Source organism: Serinus canaria, chromosome 9, assembly GCF_022539315.1.
Source record: "Serinus canaria isolate serCan28SL12 chromosome 9, serCan2020, whole genome shotgun sequence".
In the NCBI taxonomy this organism is placed as follows: domain Eukaryota; kingdom Metazoa; phylum Chordata; class Aves; order Passeriformes; family Fringillidae; genus Serinus; species Serinus canaria.
This window is the reverse complement of record NC_066323.1, coordinates 13,851,479-13,872,180: the sequence shown is the minus strand read 5'-3', so window position 1 is coordinate 13,872,180 and position 20,702 is coordinate 13,851,479. Positions and strand designations below refer to the sequence as shown.

The 20,702-nt window shown below is 42.3% G+C and overlaps 1 protein-coding gene across 1 annotated transcript; it reads left to right on the top strand.

The window, feature by feature from the left end:
* Window positions 1-2,820: 2,820 nt before the first annotated feature.
* DIPK2A (divergent protein kinase domain 2A) lies at window positions 2,821-20,452 on the top strand. Its single transcript, XM_009089175.4, has 3 exons — window positions 2,821-3,524; window positions 14,296-14,599; window positions 17,093-20,452. The coding sequence occupies exons 1-3, from the start codon at window positions 2,871-2,873 to the stop codon at window positions 17,422-17,424; spliced, it is 1,290 nt and encodes a 429-aa protein (XP_009087423.2). The 5' UTR covers window positions 2,821-2,870; the 3' UTR covers window positions 17,425-20,452.
* Window positions 20,453-20,702: the final 250 nt, after the last annotated feature.

The window sequence follows — 20,702 nt, the reverse complement described above, 5'->3', positions numbered from 1 at the left end:
ATCTTTTCTTTCTAAACTGTTTAAATTCTGAGTGGTTGTTTGCTTTCTCATTATGGAGGCCTGGAGCTATTCAAGTCTTCTTTCAAATCAATATACTGGATAATTTAACGTTGTGTAGGAGGTCTCTGCAGCTGTGGAGTCTGTGATCTCCACGAGGCCTCTTGATGTCTCTGAAAACAGTGGGAATATATTCTGTCCACTTGTATAAAAGGTCTATGCATAACTCCAACCCACCACTGTTATGGGAGATGTAAAAAACCCCTGGATGGAGGCAGCAATATTAGGTAATTGTTGGAATGTCCCTTCCTACCACACAGCAAACAGACCCTGTTGCTGGGCTGCGGGCCAGCCCTCTGTGAGAACCTGCTGCACCTCAGAGAACCTCGTGCACTGGCACTCCACTGCTGGCCTGTGTTTGCATCCCAGTCATTGCAAGCTTTGATCATTTACAGTCATATATAATGAAGTCTTCACAGGAAAACTACTGTAGCTGATTTTGAAGGCTAGTCACAGGGTGGCAACTCTAGAAAGACAGGAAATGCATGCATTAAAATGCATTATCTAGTTTATTTTGCATTCCCCTGCTCTTTGAAATGGATCATTCACAAATCAGGCTTTTTAACTCTACAAGATATACCTGTCATTCTTTCAGAATTACCCATTTTTAACTCAGCTGGTCCTCCTCCTTTGCTTTTTCTTTCCAACTCTGCCTCAACCTTTCCTTTCTACACATTTTATTCTTCCAAATGGTTGAATTTTCCCTTCATTCTCCTTTCTTTCATTACTCAAAATTTGTAAATCTGTGAAACCAAGTTAAAGACACATTGAAAGGCAGGCTCCACCTTCCCATATCCCTCACAAACAATCCCCACGGTCTCCAGTGAGTGCCAGTGAAACCAGAAATAGCTACAGAACAAGTTTTCTGATCTGTTTAGAAACAGCAGACTTTTTTGTTTATGAATTTGCAATGTCAAATGCTTTAAGAACACTACATTGTTTTGAAAGAGCGTATTAAACTATTTAAATGATTCTTTGTACTTTAAAATGGTTTCATCTAGTAAAGATTAAAATATTCCGTTTGCATTCAGAAGGATCAAGCTGTTTCCCTATAAATGAGCAAATGAGAAAGCTCGGGAAATAAGCAATGCAGAAAACAAACATTAATTCAGTGTATTTGTTTATATTTGGATTTGTAAGTGATTTAATAACATACAGACTAGATATTGTTAGATGAAAAAAACCACTATCAACATGTAAAGACCAAACATGTTTAGCTAGTGAGTTTGGAGTTTCCATGCAGAAAAAAAATCAGTTCTTCTTTCAGGATCAATTATGATTATTTGAAATATGGCATGAAGCAGTGCATTCCCTAATGAAGACTTGAATTAAGGGAAATTATATCTATCTATCTATCTATCTATATACTTAATGTCAGAAACCCACTGGTTTGTAGACCGGAATTTGCTGATGGAATGTTTTGACTCTACCAGAAGCATTTAACAAAACATATTGAAAAAGATTTAGTCGGTGACAAAATCTCAGTAAGAGTAATACTTTAGACTAGACATAGAAGTATCAAAACACAGGACATAGAGATATCAGTACATGCCAATGTGAGAAGACAAATGTATGTCCAATATTCTAGATACTAAGCACCCAAAGTTTTGTATAGTGCATACAAAATAACTGGAAATTATGCAGTCTGCTACACTTCTTTCGCAACAGCCGTGTCCCTACTACACTTTGGGACTGAACAGGTAATAAAGTGAGTTACTTTTCACAGTATGAAGGTTGTCTTTTAACTTGTGAGAGCAGAGTTTCAGACGAGATTAAGACTTTTTCTTAATCTCTGTGACTCTGTTGTGTGTTAGTTTTACAGAACGGCTCTTAGCCTGAGGCACTGCGGGTGACAGCACTCCCAGGGACGCTGTGGGGGCAGCCTCACACACAGAACATTCCTCACTCGGGGACTGGACCTCAGCACTGGTTCCTCCCTCCGGAGTGGGGATGGGCTGAACACATTTCAGAGGATCAGGTGTAGCGTTCCAGCGATCAAACGAGACGCACGAACTGCCCCTTGCGAGCTCTGGGGAGGAGATCCCGTCCCGCGGCACCGCCGAGCCAAGCGGGGACGCGGCGGGACCCCTGAGGGCGGGCGACGGGCGCGAGGGGCGGGCAGGGACACGGAGGGTGGAGGACACTGCTGGGCAGCGCGGCCGTCCCGGGCCGGCTTCGGGCAGGGCGCTTTCGGCGGACACCGGGAGAGCGCCCTGCCCCGGACGGGGCGGGGGCGGGGGCGGACACGGCGGACAGACACGGACACACAAACGGCACAGACAACATGGCGGCAGCCAGCGCCACCCCCGCGCCCCTTCCCCCGGCGGCTCGAGAGTCCGGCAGGGCCGGGGGCTGAGGGGCGGGAAGGGCGCCGCGCCCCGCCCCGCGCGCGCGTGGCGGCCCCGCCCCCGAGATGGGGCGGGGAGGGGGCGTGGCCGCACGCGACCGCAGCGCGTCACGCGCAGCCAACCGCTGGCGGCCGCCGGCGCTGGCGCTAGGCCCCGCCCCCGGGGGCGTGTCCGGCGGCGGGCGGGGGAGGAGCCCCCCGGGGCGGGGGGGGCTCGGCGGCGGCGGGAGCGGCGGCGGCGGCGGAGCCCGAGCCCCTCCCCGGGGGCGGGTCCGCCCGGGCCCGCGCGCTGCAGGCGCCGCCCCCCCTCCCCTGCCCTCCCCCTCCCCGCCGGCCCCTCAGTAACTTGGCCGCCTTTTATCGGGCGAGCGGCGAGGCGGGGAGTTTATTGGAGCCGGAGCCGCCGCGCGGCCGGGGCGGGCAGCGAGCTCGGCGGAGGGCGGGGGGCCCGGCGCGGCCCGGGACGATGCTGCGGCTGGTGTCGCTGAAGTTGGGGCGGCTGTACCGCTACGTGAAGCTGGCGGTGCTGGGCAGCCTGGCGGCGGCGCTGGTGCTGAACACGCACTCGCTGCTGGCCTCGCTGCAGCGCAACGAGCTGTCGGAGCGGCGCTTTCTGCAGCTCAATAAGTGCCCGGCCTGCTGGGGCACCAGCTGGTGCCGCAAGTTCCTCAACGGGCAGCTGCGGCTGGAGAGCTGGGGCCGCCTGCGCCTGCTGGACTTCTTCAACGTGAAGAACGTGTACTTCGCGCGGTACGGGGAGCCCCGCGAGGGCTCCCGCCGCGTCGTGCTGAAGCGCCTGGGCTCGGCGCAGGAGCTCGCCGACATCGATACCAAGATCTGCCGCCGCGCCACCGGCAGGGGCCGCTGCGACCTGCTGCAGGCGCTGCCCGCCACCGAGTTCGCCAGCCTGAACGGCGACGTGCGGCTGCTCACCCCCGGCGCCGTGGAGGGCTGGTCCGACCTGGTGCACTGCCCCTCGCAGCGGCTGCTCGACCGCCTGGTGCGCCGCTACGCCGAGACCAAGGACTCGGGCAGCTTCCTGCTGCGCAACCTGAAGGACTCGGAGCGCATGCAGCTGCTCATCACCCTCGCCTTCAACCCCGAGCCGCTGGTGCTGCAGGTAAGCGCGGCCGGCAGTGCCCGGGCGGGACCCCGCCGGCGCTCCCGGCGTTGCCCGTCCCGGCGGGACCCTCGCCGCGATGGCCCTTCCTGCCCCCCCGTGTCTGCGAGCGGGGCCGAGGGCTCCCGGGCAGCCAGCCCCAAACCCCGCCGGAACGCGGGGGCTGCCTCTGGCTCTGTGCTGGGACTGACTCTCCTGCGGAGCTGCCGGCAGGGCGAGCTGAGCAGAGGGTCCCCGGTCCTTGCCTCCTTCCTTCTTCCCTCAAAGAGTGCCTCTTTTCCCCATTTGCCGTCCTCCTCAGGGTTTTAACTCCATCCCCATCCCGCTGTGCCGCCGCGTACCGAGCGGCAGCCGCGGTCCCCCAGGAGCGTCCCGGTCAGTGCTGGAGGCTGATGCTCTCTGCTGCCTTGTGCCTTTGGCACAGTTCGGTGTCAGCGTGTTCCGCAATTCACACATTCCCGGGCAGCAGTGCGTGCCCGTGATTCATTTCTTAGGGTCTGGTTTAGGAGGGAGTGCGTAGAGACTGTGCTGCGATGCTGTTGTGCTTTCCTTGTCAGAAACTGACTCATGTGCTATGTCATGTTCTTCATGTGCACTAAATATAGTTAGCGCTGGTAGAAATTAGAGAGAGGTATTTGTAGCCTGAAAATAGACCGGCAGATAAATGGGCAGTGGGTTTTTTCAGCGATTACATGTTCTGTAGTCTTAAATTAGGGGGACTGGTTATGTGCACACACCTGAAATTTGTGCTTTAATGTGTTAAATAAAATTTTAGGTGAAAAATGCTTAGGAAACTTCTATTCTGTGGCCCCACTCTGTTGTTTCTATTCCATATCTGTTTAGATGAGGAGCTTTGCATTTTGGTTTTTAACACTATCAAGGGAACTCCCAAGTGTGCCCTTAGCATGTATGTTTGGAATCAGAACTGTTTTGTCTAACTACTGAACTCTCCTTGCCTTTATCCAATGTATGATTAAAATAATATTTGCAAATATGTTTTGACAACATTACCTCATGATTACTATTAACATCTGCTGTTTCTCTAGTGAGAGGCCAAGAAATGCTCAAAAAGCAGTGCTGCAGGCTTTACCCTCCAGAAAGTTTGCCTGCTAACTAATTTCTAGAAAATCAGTTTATGAACTTAATTATAAATATGTTTTTCAGTAGTACGCCTTCTGCCCTTCAGTCTCTCCATGTACAGCTCTTTAGTTTTGTTTTCTAAGTGTGTTTCCAGTTTGCTTCTCAGTAGATTTGAGTGGTACAGTAAGTCTCCCATTTTGCTGTGAAGTTCCTCCTGAGCACAGCAAGTGAGGAAACTCCACTTAAATAAGAAAATCAGAACTTCTTTGCTCTGCTGAGCATGTTTAGAAATTCTTTGAGAAGTGATTTGTATTGGCTGCATTTCATACAACTTTTTGGTTCCAGCGTGCTGAGTGTAGACCTCAATGGCCATAGAACAGCTGTGTTGCTTCATAATCCTTTGCAGGCAAAGGGTATGGCACACTTGTGGCATTTACTGTAATGGGCTGGATCATGGATGGTGGGCAGTGGGTTGATCAGGAGCCTTGATTCCTCTCAGCTTCTTGATGAACTGTAGATGAGTCCTGAGACTGTCAAGCAAATCTGTTGAAGAGAAGAAAATCTTGGGTGGACTTGGGCACTCTTTTCAACATTTATCTTAACAAGGGTGCAGCTGAGAGAAGAGCAGGTCAAATTTGTGGGAAGTGAGGCAGCCTTTAGCAATTCAGAGAGAAGTAAAGCAAGTCTTGCCTTTTAACAGATCAAAAGTGTTTCATAGAGTCTTGTAAATGTTGATCTTTTGGCATATTTTGGACAATATTTCTGGGGAGGTTCAGGTTAGCTCTGTGGACCTAAAGACTCCTAATGGTTTCTCCAGTAGAGTGTTAATTAACTTTGGTGCTGGGTACTCGAGGTTTGAAGACCTTCCCTGAATTAGGAATGAAATATGTAAAGTACATGAATCTGTATGATCTCTTCCCATTCCATAGTACTCCAGGTTTAGTCTCCATCTGAGAAACATTTATGGGATGGGTAATTCTGTGTTCTGCAGCTCTTGCAACAGCACCCTGCCAGACACTCTGAGAGGTGGTTACTTTCTAGAATTGATAATTGACTGCTGAGAAGGTTTGTGTTTGTACATAACATTTGTAAGACATTTTATGGTGTAGTATCTGCAGTATTGATGAGGGCAAGTAGTGCTGTTGGAATGAAACTTGAAGGCTTGTTTTAAAAATGAGCTGCTTCCAAGAAAAGAAAACTTCATGAAGTTGTATGAAGAGTCAGATTTTAAAGTAAAGCAATCAATAAATTGATGCATTTAACTCGTGCTGTCTGTCACCCAGAGGGCACAAGGGAAAACACTGCTTGTTTTTGCCTCGAGCCTTTCATGGAACACTACAGTGACTGAGCATTGTTATTCATAACAGCGGAGATGATGTCTAAACTCTTGGTGTACAGTGCATGCAAGTTCTGTGTTGCTTAATTGTGTTACAGACAAATGTAAATAGGCAATTTAGTAGAAATTCAAAGCTTGGTCTTTCATTTATAATAGAAAATTCACTGTAGTTGTCTACAAGAGCCAGCAATTTGTGGATTGTGAGGCTTTTCATCAGAGACTGGGATTTTAGCTTGAAGCCTGTGAGGAGTATGGATTATTCCTGGTGTTGCTCGTGAACTGCACCATCATAAGTGATTTACAGCTTCTGCTGTGGCACTTTTTCAGGTGGGGCTTTAACCCATAGCATGATGTTATTGTTCAGGGGTTTGTATTAAAAACATTTAAAAAATGTTTTTAACATTTTAAATAGTGGATGTTATTCAACTTTATCAAGTAACTTGGTTCATTTTTATCTTCACTAGCAAGTTGGAACATAAACTTACTGTTAATAGAAGTGACAGGTGTGATACCTCCTTTTTCATAGAGCTCCTACACTGATCCCTGTCAGCCTCCAGATTTCCTCTTTGGAGGTGCTGTGGCAGTGTCCTGGCAGTGTGGATGACAATTCCTGAGCTGCTGCTGTGGTGCTCCTGTGGCTGTGCTGTGAGCCCTGGTGTGCAGCCACGCCGTGTCTGACACAATCTGCCAGTGGAGAGGTGTTACGTTCTCTGCTTAAACACCAAAAACAACAATGCCACAAATCCTTGTTCTTGGAGTTGAGGGAAGTACAATGGGACTTGACTGCTGAAATAAGAAATTGTTTCATGATAAGGAAGTTGTTTTTCAGTAAGGTGGTTGTATTTTTCTTAAGATCTTACGCCTACCTGAAAAAACGGTTTATACCTGTACTGGCAAAACTGAAATAAAAGATTTATAAATTGTTTTGGCAAAAGGGAATCTAGAGCTGGTCTTGCAACTCAGTCTTGCCTTTGTGCTGACTGTGCTGTTGGTTTACAGTATTGCCAGATGCCATGTGGGAATGTCAGTTGCCTTTACTTTGTTTTCAGTGTTGTGTTTTAACCCCAGCTGGGAACTCAGCCCCACGCAGCTCCCTCCCCTCACACTGGGATGGGGGAGAGTAGAAGTGAGAACTTGTGGGTTGAGACCAAGACAGTTCAGTAAGGAGAACAAAGCCAAACAAGGGATTCATTCAGCAATCCCCATGGGCAGGCAGGTGCTCAGCCAGTGCAGGGCTCCATCACATGGAATGGTGACTCGAGAAGACAAATGCTGTCACTCTGGATGTGTGTCCCCCTCCTTTCTTCTCCTTTCCCCAGCCTCACATGCTGGTCATGATGCCATATGGAATGGAATGTCCCTTGGATCAGCTGGGGTCAGCTGTCCTGCCTGTGTCCCCTTCCAGTTTCTTGTGCTCCCCCATTCCCCTGGCTGCTGGGGTGTGGAGCAGAAAAGGCCTTGGCTCTGTGTGATCACTGCTCAGCAATGACTGAAACATCCCTGAGTTACCAATGCCACTTCCAGCACAAATCCAAAACACAGACCCTCCAGCTACTGTGGAAGACATTAGACGGACACACAAAATAAACTTGGAATTTGCACATATACTGTGCAATTAAAATGAAATGCTTGCACCTAATGAAGTTTTTTTCAAACTGTGGAAGGTATCTATCAATTAAATCCAGAGTGCATTAATGCAGCTTTATCTCAAGCTGTAGCTTTTAACAACCTCTTTAAATGAACATTCTTCAAAGAATGATGGTGAACATTTGTGTCTTGGATGTAAATTGCAAGTCTCAAGGACTTTTATTTCTGTAAGAGAAATTGCAATCTCTGTGTGCCAAATAGTGGCATTTCTGCATTTTTAATAGACTGTAAATCATTGCCCCTCCCTCAGATATGGTTTTAGCTTTCTAAATGCTTAAGCTAAATGACTTTATTTTTCTCACAACTTCTGATCATTCTTATTCCTTGTGGGGAAAAGCAAAACAAAACAAACCCAACAGCTGTATCTCTATTCCTGGTATAATTACTCTCCATGAACAGTCTGTTGCCACATAACCTAAAATTCTTCTGGTTTCTCTATGTGACATTGTTGGGCTTTGTGTTTGGTTTTGTTACGGGAAGAGCAATAGTTGACATCTGGTAAACATATATTAAAACTTTAACTGATCAATTTGAAACAATTTCTTGCACAGAATTCACTCAAAGTAGCAATTTAGCCAAATGTTCCACAGAATCTTTTTGCTGATCCATACATAAGTAAATGGGCAAATTCCTCATTTCTATTTTTTCCATACACACTCTTCTAATCATAAGTTATTTTCTGTAGTTCTATTCTAAATAAATTGGTAGAATGTAGAATGGCAAGTCAGTTTTAATAATTGGTACCCTTTAAAATTTGTTCATTACTGAATTTGGTGTTTCTGTTTCATAATTCTGATAGCATAAACCAAGCAGTGGATATAAGGTGGTATCTGCACTACCTGACATGTCTTTGGCTGGACTTGTGTTATTTAAGTCCTGGCTCATACAGATTTTAATAGACTGAATTTCCATTGTGAACCTTTCTAAAAGGAACGAAAAATTGGTTCTTTGTTGAATGAAAATTGAGTGGCCTCATGTTACAAGAATATTCCTCTAATGTGGTTCTATTGAAAACTGAAGAGTCATTTTTTTGCAGTGACATATGACTGTACATAGTAGACCAGAACTGGCTTGTACTTGTCATGTTAACTGTCATATTTAATTATGTTCTCTAAGTTATCAAAACTATTTTCATCCTTCTTTCATAGTGAAAGTTCCCTAGAGTAGAAAACATGTAGGGTGAATTACAAGGGATATTTTGAAAATTTTGAAATTGTCTAGAAATTCTTGAAGTTATTGTGGGGTGTATATTATGATGAATGGCTGAATTTAAAGGCTGCTGGGAAATCACTATATAGACTTAAATAGAAATTCTCTTGAGAAATTCTCACTCTTGCAGTTTTCAGTAGCAGAAAAAATTTGTTACCCCACATTAGAAACCTTGCAATGTTGTTCTGGTATGTCAGATGTATAAGGGGAGTTGTGTTTTACTTCTCTGAATTAAATGAAGCTTTGTTTTAGACTCCAGTTTTGCAAAGTTACTTTAAAAATAAGGCCATCTCTGCTAGGATTCCTTGATAGTGACATATTCCAGGCTCATTACTGATGAGAAATAAATACACAGTGATTATTTGCATCTGTTGCAAATTTTATCTGAAAAAACCATCTATAAATTTGAAAAGGTGACAACCAATAATGATATTAAATTTGCTTTATTATGGCTCTCGAGTTTAATCATTGTTCATTAATTTATTTGGAAAGGAGGCATGTCTCTGCTGATGTTTTGAAATACAACTTTTACAGTTGAAGTGTTCATCTTAACAACTGAGTATTTAGAATTTTGTGTATTTTTTGTCCTATAGTGTGTCAAGCCTGGTGTGAACCTCCTGTTGGCATGAATTGTTTATAGTAACTGGTTAAAATGTAGTCAAACTTGACCAAGAGTCAAATAAAGTAAAAAACCATGGTTTCAATGGGAACACCAGTATCTGGAGCACTCAATGAAATCCACTGTTCACACTGTGTATGTAGGCTATATGTGTATATCTCCTGTGGGAGTTCTAGGTAAATATCAAATGCAGTGGCATGGAGTTGGAGTTACATGGTTTCCATTGTACTCACTAGCATTCAAATAAACATTTGAATACATATCTTCCAGAATGCAGATCAGTTCCTGACAAAAGGAGGCATCTGTGCTTTGTAACTCCTTTGATCCAAAAATCATCATGGTAAATCTCCTCTCCAGCTCCTCATGGTTCCAGAGCTTTGCTCATTTGCCTTGGTGATTAATGCAAGTGCTACTTTTGTTTACACTGTGGAATCAGCAGTTCTCTGAGAGAGAACTCATTTTCCTTTTGAGGAAGAGCATGTTATTTGAATTCTCCTTGCCCTGCCTGTTGGTGCCTGCAGTTCAGCAGGATGATTCAGTGAAGGTGTCATTTTGCCATGAAGTTCCTCAGAGTCTCTTGGAGACAAGCCCCCACTCTGTGTGTTTTTAAAATTTCTTCACATAAAAGATGAAGCTCTTTGTTTGGGCAGGTTTTGTTGGAGGTGTTTTTTCTGAGCTGGAACTCACTGTATGCAAACACTGGAGGTGACAAATAGAGCATCTTTTGGAATAGTTTTGAAAATGAAAAGCATGTTTTTTAACAACAGAAATGTCAGTTGTTACTTAAACTGGTTTGGCTTTTTGGTCTTGATTATGAGGATGAATTATATACTTCATTATGATAAGCTAATATTCTTTTAAGTGTTTAATTCAAGGGGGATTTGTGTTATTGCAGAGTACAAAAGGCCTTATCAGCTGCAGGCTGGTGAGTCTTCACTGCCTGATCTAATTCACAGCTCTGAACAAAAAGCCCTGGCACGTTTGTGTATAATCTCAGGTTTAGACAGATGGAAGTGAAGAAAACAAATGCATTGATAGTGTGTTTTGTGCTTCAATGAAGTGATAAATTCGCTCTGTTAATTCTTAATATTTACTCTGAGACTACAGTATATATTTTAAAGGTATAAATGCAGTATTATTCTTTCAGGAACAGCATGTCCATTGTCCCTTTGACAGATTATTTAGGTTTCTAAGCCTTCTTTACAGAGATATCTTGGAGCTACACTAATTAGAGCAAGCAAAATATGTTTTGGGGGTGTGTTACTGGGAATGGAGGTAGCAGAAAGAAGTTTTTGGCGTCTTTACTGTTTTCCATCTTTCTGTTAGAAGACACACATATTTCTCTGAATACAGAAAGATAACAATGTTAATGAGGGGAATCTTACTAAGCCACCTGTTTTTAGATTTTCGTATGTATTACTTTATTTTAAAACACATGAAGTTTAATTGTGGTTTCTCTGGCATTTGTGTTGATGTTCACAGATAAAATGTGAGGGGGTGCATCAGAATCAGATTCTTTGGTCAAACACCTGTTTCTGGATTTGAACAAGAGCTTAGTTTTTAATTTGGTTGTCAGATGCAGGTTTTAAAGTCTGAAAATAGCATATTCAAGTAGCAAATTATCTAATTAAATATGTGGACCAGTAAAATAAAACAAAAAATGAAGTTACGTATTATTCCCCAGAAATCAGATTTTTGACAGTGATGTAAGAAGCTTTTTGCTTCTAAATGCAACTTGTTCATGGAATACATGTTCATTAATCATATAAGTTTGTTTTCATTTCTTACTGGCTTTGAAAATTTTAATACATGAACCAAAAAATCCTTGTCAAGTTAGCTGCAGTTTCATCTTAGAAAACAGCTTTCAAAATAGAATAGTACAAAAAGTTACAAACTGCTGCTTGCAAAGACAAGAGATCTGCACTTCAATTAATATTCTTGTCAAATTCACCAAGTGAATATAAAAACTACTGAATGAGGCACTTGTACATATTTTTATCCCCTTCCGCTACTGACTTGGGTAATGAAGTGTAGATGTGGCTGTTACATGCCAGTTGGAAGGGAGCCAGAGCAGAGATGTTGTCTGTACATGTGCAGATCTTGGCAGGATTCCCCACACTCCTGTTGTCAAAAGATGTTTTTATTGCCACAGCCTTATAAATATATCTGTTACAGCATGGCATGCAGATATTCTGCTGGTAATACGAAGGTGTGCACTTCTGAATAAACTAGACTGCTCCTAGAATTTCTTGTCTGCAATGAAATTCAGTGTACACAGTGCAGAAAGCATAATAGATGTGTTTGGAAGATCAGTGAAAAACGCTGTACTTTGAAAATCAGTTTAATCCATTACATAAATCCCTGCTGCTGCTGGAAAGGAAACGTCCTCTTAGCTCCTTCCCTCTTCTGCACCCAGCTGGGGAGGCCTTCTCTTTTCCTCTCAGCAGTGCATCCTGGCATGAGGTGGTGATGTGGTATGGATCAGGCTCTGATCCAAGGGAGCACCAGCCCAGCAAGTACGAGCCTTGCTTTCCTAGTGATGTGCAGGGGATGGAAATGAGTGTGCTTGGTGGGTTGGGAGGGAGGGACACCTTTGCTTCCAGTGGGAGCACATTCCTTGCCAGGTTCAACTGTTTGTGGTTGCATTTGTGTTTGAAAAGGGAGGCAAAGTCATCAGCAGGGCAGGACTGGAACACAGAAAAGGACAACTGTGGAAAATAAAAGGTGTGGGATGGTTCAAAGTAATATTTAAAAAAAATATTTAAGCATCGTTGAATTGAGTGCTGATAAAATTTAGCAATGAGAAAATGTCATGCACAGTTGGGGAAATTAATATTTATCAGGAAATGAAATGAGGTAACTTTTCCCCAATTTAAATAGAAGTTTGTGTGATGTAGGTTAAATAAATAATTTCATTTGATGGACATCAGCTATTTGCTTCTTGTTTTGTTTTGGTCCAGGACTGAATACAGTCACGATAAATGCTCATGAAATACCTCTTTGGTGACATTTACTGATGCCACAGCCATGTTTCTGTTACATAGTCAGTTCAGAATAAGTAAGGAAGACTGAATTAGACTTCAGTTGTTGGAAGGTTATTTTGTTAACCACAAAACAAGTGAAAAAAAAAATCTCAAAAACTCCCTGAACTGTGGAATGTGACACTTGGCCAGAACTGGTGGCTATTTGGCTGTACTTCTACCTTCATTAATTGCCCTGAATCCTGCAGGCAAATAAGCCTGGAGACTGGATAATGTCTTCCCTCTTGCATGGTAGATTTGGTTAAAAAGAGAGATTTAGTTCTGCTGAGTTACGTGGTTCACAGCTTGAACATACCATACTGCTCTCAAACCTGTCAAATTAGTTCCTATTATTCTCAGGATTGATCACAACCTGTTTTGCTATGTGAGTAGATTATGTGATAAAAATAGAGCTGAAGTTCAGACATGCAGACATGTCAAAAACTTTGAACCTATTCTTGTGTCAGTATGGCTCTGATGTCCTTTTGCCCAGCCAAGAAAGGGGGTTCTCTATAGTGGTAAACATGGTTACTTACTCAGAAATTGTCTTCTAAGGTTTGCCACCTTAGAGAGCACCTTCATGGCTTTTGCCATAAAAATAGCCAACATTGTCAATTATGCATATTAGTTAGATTTTAGTTTCTTCAGGCGTACTACGGAGACAAAGTTGGTTATGTTAGGCACCTCTTCTCTTCTCTGCATGGTCTTGTAGTCCAGACCTGTTCTACATGGTGTGTTTCCTTCCAGTCTCTTTCCCCAGGTGACAGTAAATGTTTTCTGCAATTGTAGATTTCAGAAGGTACAAGGCTTTCATTCATCCTGAAACTCACCATGTGGTCCCCCCGGCTGTGGTAAAACCTTTGCTGTGTCATTACTGCAGAATGGATCAGGGCTGGTGTCTGCTGACACCATAGCAAGGCAGAGCAGGAGGAAGGAGCTTGGTCACCTGGTGGTATCTCCTAACTGTTAAAAGTGGTGTACATCATATTCTTAGAGTGCTAACTTCTCTAAGTTTGGGGTTTCTTAAATCAGTGCTTTTGTGGTTTCTTCCTGTTGCATTCCTATCCAGCATTCCTCTGGAGTTTGGAGGGTACCTTTTAAGTGCTTCTCTGTTCACACTGAAGTCCTAGGGCATGTTCAGCACAACTGAATTAGGAAAACCATGCTCGTGTGTTATGGCTTTTTTTGTAATTTCTTGTAGTGTGTAATTTCTATTCGGTCTCTTATATTAACTTCCAAGAAAGGTACTGTTGGAGACAGATTTTACTGTTGATAACAGTGTTATGTGGCTGTGTGTAATAAACACACAGTGTATATGTAGCAATTAATCAAGAGATAGACTGTTAAGGTATACTAGAAAATTAAGAAACCTCAAAGGAATCTCATCAACTGGGAAAATGGAAGGGGTGGTGGTGGAGAGAAGGAGGTGCAACTTTGTAGAGTTTGTTTTCTTTAGGTTGTTTAAATAACCAGTTTTAATTAGAAGATCAAATGCAAAAATACTGTGATGGGAAATATACTTGCATTACTACAACAGATGTGTAATAAAACACCAAGAGAAAAAGGTAGTTGGTGAAATTTTGTGTGTAAATATGTAAGTGTGTGTGTATAGATGGAAAGCTAGATATGGGCTATGTATTGTTTCAGGCCATCCAACTTTTCCCTGCGTTAGTCCAGCAAGGCCTCTTGGTCACAGAAATTTATTTTGTATTGTTTTTCCTTTCCCTTCAAAACTTAGAAACATATGGATTATTGTGTTGATGGATATTTGGAGCTTTCTCTTCTAAGCTTCATTGAAAAGCCTTTTAAAATCTAAGCTGGTTTATATTAATTAAAAATTTAATTTTTTTCTATATTTAGAGCTTTCCATCTGATGAGGGTTGGCCATTTGCAAAGTACTTGGGAGCATGTGGAAGGATGGTGGCTGTCAACTACGTGGGAGAAGAGCTGTGGAGTTACTTCAATGCACCATGGGAGAAACGAGTGGATCTGGCCTGGCAATTAATGGAAATAGCTGAGCAGCTGACAAATAATGACTTTGAATTTGCACTCTACCTCCTTGATGTCAGCTTTGACAACTTTGCAGTGGGACCAAGAGATGGGAAAGTTATCATTGTAGATGCAGAAAACGTTCTGGTGGCAGACAAAAGGTTGATCAGACAGAGTAAGTGTCTTCTTTCACTCCCCTCACCCTGTGTGTCTCACTCATTTCTCTGCAATATTTAAAGTATGAGTGGTTGCTAAATACATATTTTGTTTGCTTTACAGCTAGACTGCTAATTAACAAATGAATTAGCTTTCTATTGCAATTAGACTACTAATTAGCTGGACCAATTTGTCAATTTCATGAGCTGTTGAGCATACCTGGACACTTCTAAGTACTGTAAACGTGCATAAAGGAAGAGGTGGGGGTGGGAAGAGAGGGTGTTGGTGCTGAGTGTGTTTGGACAGGTGGATGGACAGATAGACAGATAAGCAGCCTGGCTGTCTTCTCCACCTTAGCTAAGAGAGAGAGGATTATTTTGTCTTTTCCAAGCACCTGTGTAACAGTGGAAGTCTTGGAACTCTGCTCTCTGTGAATGACAAACAGCATTAGTGCCTGCTTTGCCTCAGGCCCATTGCCTGACTTGGCTTCCTGTTGGTTTTCTGTAATAATGGAACTGAAGGAATGGATAATTCAAGTGCTCTTTCCAAATTAATTTCCTTTCTGTCACCTGTAAAAGCTCAAAGCAGTGGCAGCAGGAGAGCTGTTTGACAAAGTGGCATCACATAGGTTTATATTCTTTTTGAGCTTATAAGGAAAACTTACAGACCTGAGGGCTGGAGACATTGAACATGAAACTCTGGATTCTGCAGAAATTCATGGCAATGGGCCAAGTGATTCCAGTTTGCTTTGGGTGAATGGATTATTTTAGGCTTTGCAAATAGGCTTCCTATGTTGTGCTGTGGAATTAACTTTTAGACTAGGTTTTTCTATCCACACACTTTTCTGCAAGGAAGTGTGTTTTGGGGTTGTTTGGTTGGTTTTTCTTATTAGATTTATTATGTGCTCTCAAGCAGCTTAGATTAAAACTGTGTGAGCCTACCAAAGAAACCTTTTAATATATTGAATATCCAGTACATTTACTGTAGAACCCTTTCCTTTCTTTCTGTTCCTTTCCCTCCCTCTTGAATTAAAATTACTGAGGGCTTTCATTTTTGAAGCCTGTCTGAATTGCTCAGGCAGAAGGATGTCCAGATGAGCTCTGAAAATGTTGATGTGTATGTGGAATAGGAGCAAGTAGCTCTTTGCAGAACCTGAATGCTGCAAGTGTCACATCTGTTGTCCCAACCAGGCTTTTGGTGTGAATTATGATTTAACAATCAAGAACACAGACAACAAAAGAGGACATGAAAAAATTCTTAGTGTTTGTATAAACCTGCTGTGGTTGACATTTACTGCTGTTTTCATGGATCTTTGGGAAGGTTCCATGAGACAGTCTCTGTCCAGAGTGATCAGTATGCCTGTTCAGATATTTCAATATGTACCTTCTGTCCACTTGCACTGTACAGTAACACCTAATTGTACTCTGTGTGGGATGTCATACTTGAGTTTGCTGAAGCCCTTTTTTTCCCATTCTCCTTTGCTGGCTTTTTTTCCACATTGACTTTGCTGTTAATTCTGCAGATCTTACATCATGTTTTTATAGTTTTAGCTGTCATCCTTTAGTCCTCTTTCTTTTCCTAATCTGTCTCTCAGTGTGCTGTGAATGAGAAGACCAATAGTCAGCTCAGAGACTGCCAAGCACTGATTAATTTTTCTTTGTACCTCACACTGCTAAGAGACATCTGCAAAACTCTGGGACTCCATGATAAGGACATCTTCTCAAAGCTGGCAGTATGGAAACTTAAGATGAAAGTTTTCTAACAAAAAAGTAGCAAGAACTCAGGAGACCTCGCACTTAGTAACCTTTTCAGTATTATTACTTCATGAGGTATTTTAGGTAAATCAGGTTTTAAGTTAAAGCTGTGAGAAGGAGAAGGGTTTGCACATGTACATAAATGCCATTTGCCTTGTTGAATTTTACTTTTCTCAAAGATTTTAAGTAGTGTATCTGCTTTTTTATATTCTTTCTGGTTACTGCTCTGTTGAAAGTAAGATGGAAGATAAAGTTTCAAAAGTTCATAGCAATTACTTTGCAATGTTGTTTTAGTCTTTGGTAGACCACTTGCTAGCAGTAGTTTCCAGGGCAACTGGAGAACCCAGATCTATGTTGCTAAAATAAATCATGTTGCTTGTTTGTTTTTCTCTGAGCTTTGGCTCTGGATTGTTCTCTTGTGCTTGCTCATGCTACATTTTTTCCTCTGGGTATGTGTGAATGTAGATTTCATGTGTTTATTGTGCTGCTTTTTTTCCTGCCCTCTCTTCGCTGTCTATTTTGCCCTCTTTCTTTCTTTCCCTTATTTTTTGTTTTGCCAGGACCATTTCAGCAGAAGGATGTATCAGGCTGTCAGATGCAGTCTTAGGCTCCAACATTTCTGAGTTTATCTAAACAAAACTGGTTTTTAGTTTAAATATTACCAGTTTGCTGTGCATGGAGCTTCTGATTGTATTCAGACACACACATGCTCTTGCTCCCCTCCCTCACTGGTTTTGCTGTCTCCTTGCATTGCACAGATAAACCTGAGAACTGGGACGTGTGGTACGAGAGCAAGTTTGACGACTGTGATAAAGAAGCTTGTCTGTCCTTCTCCAAGGAGATCCTTTGTGCTCGTGTCACTGTGGACCACAACTACTATGCCATTTGTCAGAACCTTTTGTCCAGACATGCCACGTGGCGGGGCACCTCGGGGGGGCTCCTGCACCACCCCCCAGCTGAGATTGCCAAAGAGGGGCGCCTGGAGGCCCTGCTGGATGAGTGTGCCAACCCAAAGAAGAGATACGGCCGATTCCAGGCCGCCAAGGAGCTGCGGGAGTACCTTGCACAGCTCAGTAACAACGTCAGGTAGTCCTCAGCCAAGTTCTTTGGCAACGCTGGCTAAAACACTATTGCAAAGACACGGAGAAAACAGAAGTTTTGGACTCCTCTGTTAAAAAGAGAGACTAAAAAACCCTAGTTTATCAGTTTTCTAAATACTGTAAAAATAGAATTTTATGGTGTTATAATGTTCCTTTGCAAACAAACAAGGTACTTACTGAATTAAAACTTGAGCTACTATTGACTGTCCTCCCTCACTGTTTAAAAGGGAGTAGGTCACAAAAGACTGTGATAGCTTAATTGACAGCTTGTGTGTCAAAGGGTACTTTACCTAAAACTGCATTAGTGTCACAATTTTGTGAAACTGATGTTCTTACTTGGAAAGTCAAGTTAGACTGGTGGCCTGTTTTAAAGGCCTTTTTCCTGACATCATTGTCTCATTTTTGTGTTTATTTAAACACCTTGAAGTGGCATTTACATCGAGGTAAACCTAGCTGTCTGCATTGTTTCCAGCTGAACAGGCTTTCATGTTAATGCTGTGCAGAACATTCCTACTGTGAGTGCAGAATTCCTGAGTTTACTGTCTGATTTTAGGGGGTTTTACACTGTATTTTACTATGCTTAGACATTGTGGTTTGTTTTTTTAAGATCATCATAAGCTGAAATCTCACTTGAACTAACATTCATTTAATGTCTTCTGTGGTTCTGCCATTGGAAATCTCCCTTAATGTAACTATTGTACAAAACTTACCCTTCATGCCAGTATATACACATGGCTGTTTAACAGGAAATCATGGGATGAGCAAGCTCTTATTTTTAACAGAGATAATTTGAAAAATGGAAAGACATTACACTAAAAAGATCTGTGTTAATTTAAATTGGGGATAGAAGATTGACTAAAAATAAAAAAATCAGTAATCTGGTGTAGTTTAGGTATAAGCCAAAGAAAATGGTTTTGTTTGCTAGTTTTTTGAACATACAGTAAACAAAGAATGCTGTACTGCAGTGAAACTAATAATTTTCAAAATTCAGATTTTGATGGTCCTTGGTTACTTTCTGAAGAACTTCTGAAACTGTGTACTTAGGCTGGAGAAAACCCTAATCTGAAGAATGTCAAGCATGTTAGCAGTTTGTTTTACATCCTTCCTAAGTGTGTTGAATGGAGTTTTCTGAATATTCATCTTTTGGTTTACCAGTAAGCTGTACTCACTCTAGGTACCTTTTTTGAACTAAGTTTGACTGTTCCCAGTACAGTTGAAATTGACTTGTTGAGGCTTGTGTAAATATGGAGTTGTTCTCATAAATCACAGTTTCTATAAAAGCCTCAGTTACTGCTACAAGAACTCACTTGAAAGCTTGCTCCTCAGTTTTTTTTACAACTACTACGCCTAATTTTCCTGAAATTTTGTTCATGCAAAGATGCTCTTAGGAAATGAGTGCATATTACTTCTGGTAACAGTAATGAAGGAGACTAATATTTCTTAAATGCCTGTGTAAAACACTATTTTGTACAAGCTAAACTTAATTCTGAGCAAGGCAACGTGTGCTACTTCCAAGAGCAGAGCTGCTCTGCCTCCTGTACTGCATGGAGCCTGATGGAAATTGTTCTGCAGGTGAGGAAAATGGCAAACTCACTGACTTGCCCTCCTTTCTCAAAGCTCAGAGTGGAGCCACATAGAGATGCAGAGTGCTCTTTGATTTCTTTGGTCACTGTATTTTGAGGACATGGTTTAATGGTGAACATGGTGGTGGTGCTGGGTTGCTGGTTGGACTTGTTGATCTTAAAGGTCTTTTCCAACTTTAAAAGATTTTATGATTAAGGATATTTTGGAATTGGAAATTCTCACTCTTATGTCATCATTACTGTGTAGTCTTAATTTGTTCCCAGCCCCTTGTCTTGTTTTTTGAAGCTAGAATGCCCAGTGCAGCTTTTAATTTTAATTTCTCCCCTCATTTGAACAGTTTTATGTGCTTGTTCTGGCACAAGCTGTTGGAGAACAATCATGTTACTTTTCTTCATAAAATCCAAGTATTTGAAGAAAGTAGACTAACCCTCAGACTAGGTACTACTGATGCCTTAAGTTTTAGCTTTCATATTTTCCAGATTCTGTACTGCATTAGTGTATAACTCTGAACTTCATATAAAGTGTTAGCAAGTTCTCTTCACAGTTTAGTCAGACAAAACAATCCTTTTCCAGCCTGAGAACCAAGGGCACCATTGCAGCTTTGGGCCCAAAAAGTGTGAACAACAGGGAGCTGAGGAGAGCAGTCTGGGAGGAGAGGATTGTATAACCTGAAGCTGTAATGGGACAACTAACCCCAATATGGAAATGGACCAAAACTTATAAAAGTGTGAAAACTCTTGGTCTGCTGTCCGTGTTGGGTGGAGCCACTTGTACTTTGAAGGCCTTTTAAGAAATCCCTTCTTTATTCCTTTAACACTGTCTGGCCTCTGTTCTAGGTAGCCTCTCAAGGCATCACTACCACCCTGCCATAAAAGCCTTGACTTACCACTACAGTTGATTTTTAAACATCTACCACATTTCCCAAAGAGAGTGGACTGTGATTGTTAAAGTTGTGAAAGAAACAAACACTGCCAGTTTTGGTTACTACTTGAGTCAGTTCTGTGACTGTCAGAATGTTCTCTTAGATTTTATTTGGGGTTTAGTCCCTCCAGAAACAAGTTACTAAAGCCACTTGTAAAAGGAATTTGGAAGTGAAAGGAAAATAAACCCCAAAACCCCCCACTACAACAAAAACACTACAGGGAAAACATTGTGGAGAGCAATAAATCTTGTTCCATTTGCACCTGTCAGATATTTATTGTACAATAACAGTTTATATTTTTAGTCATTGCCCATTATTATTGATGAACATGGTGAAATATTTTTGAATGAAATGTTTGGGGTTTGTATGTGCATTAAAATTGTCCTTTTGTACTGTAAGTTACTGTTTGTTTGGAATACTTTATCAAAACTGTCTCCCTGTGCCTTTATATTACAAGAAAGTTGTTTCTGCAACTTCTAATGGTATTAATAAAGAATACTTTAAGAACCTCATCTCAGCTATTCATTTTCAGATCAGTAAGTCTTTCAGGGTTGTTTTAGTCTAGAATGCTTTAAAATACACATGGAACTAGTTTTGGTAGTGTTCCAGAATGCACCATCCTCAGAAGTGACAGATAGGAACTTTGTTTTCCCATCCTCCTTTCTAGTCTGGTCCCAAGTATGAACGGTCTGTCAGGACTCTTGGTGTCACTGTCCTTGCAGGCAGAGCCTTTGGTGGCCTGGCTCCTTCTGTCCCTGCCCT

Excerpts from the sequence above, each read along its gene's own strand:
- DIPK2A (XM_009089175.4), top strand. The coding sequence starts at position 2,871 with ATGCTGCGGCTGGTGTCGCTGAAGTTGGGGCGGCTGTACCGCTACGTG. Across the intron at positions 3,525-14,295 it reads CCGAGCCGCTGGTGCTGCAG|AGCTTTCCATCTGATGAGGG; the intron begins GTAAGCGCGGCC and ends TTCTATATTTAG. Across the intron at positions 14,600-17,092 it reads CAAAAGGTTGATCAGACAGA|ATAAACCTGAGAACTGGGAC; the intron begins GTAAGTGTCTTC and ends TGCATTGCACAG.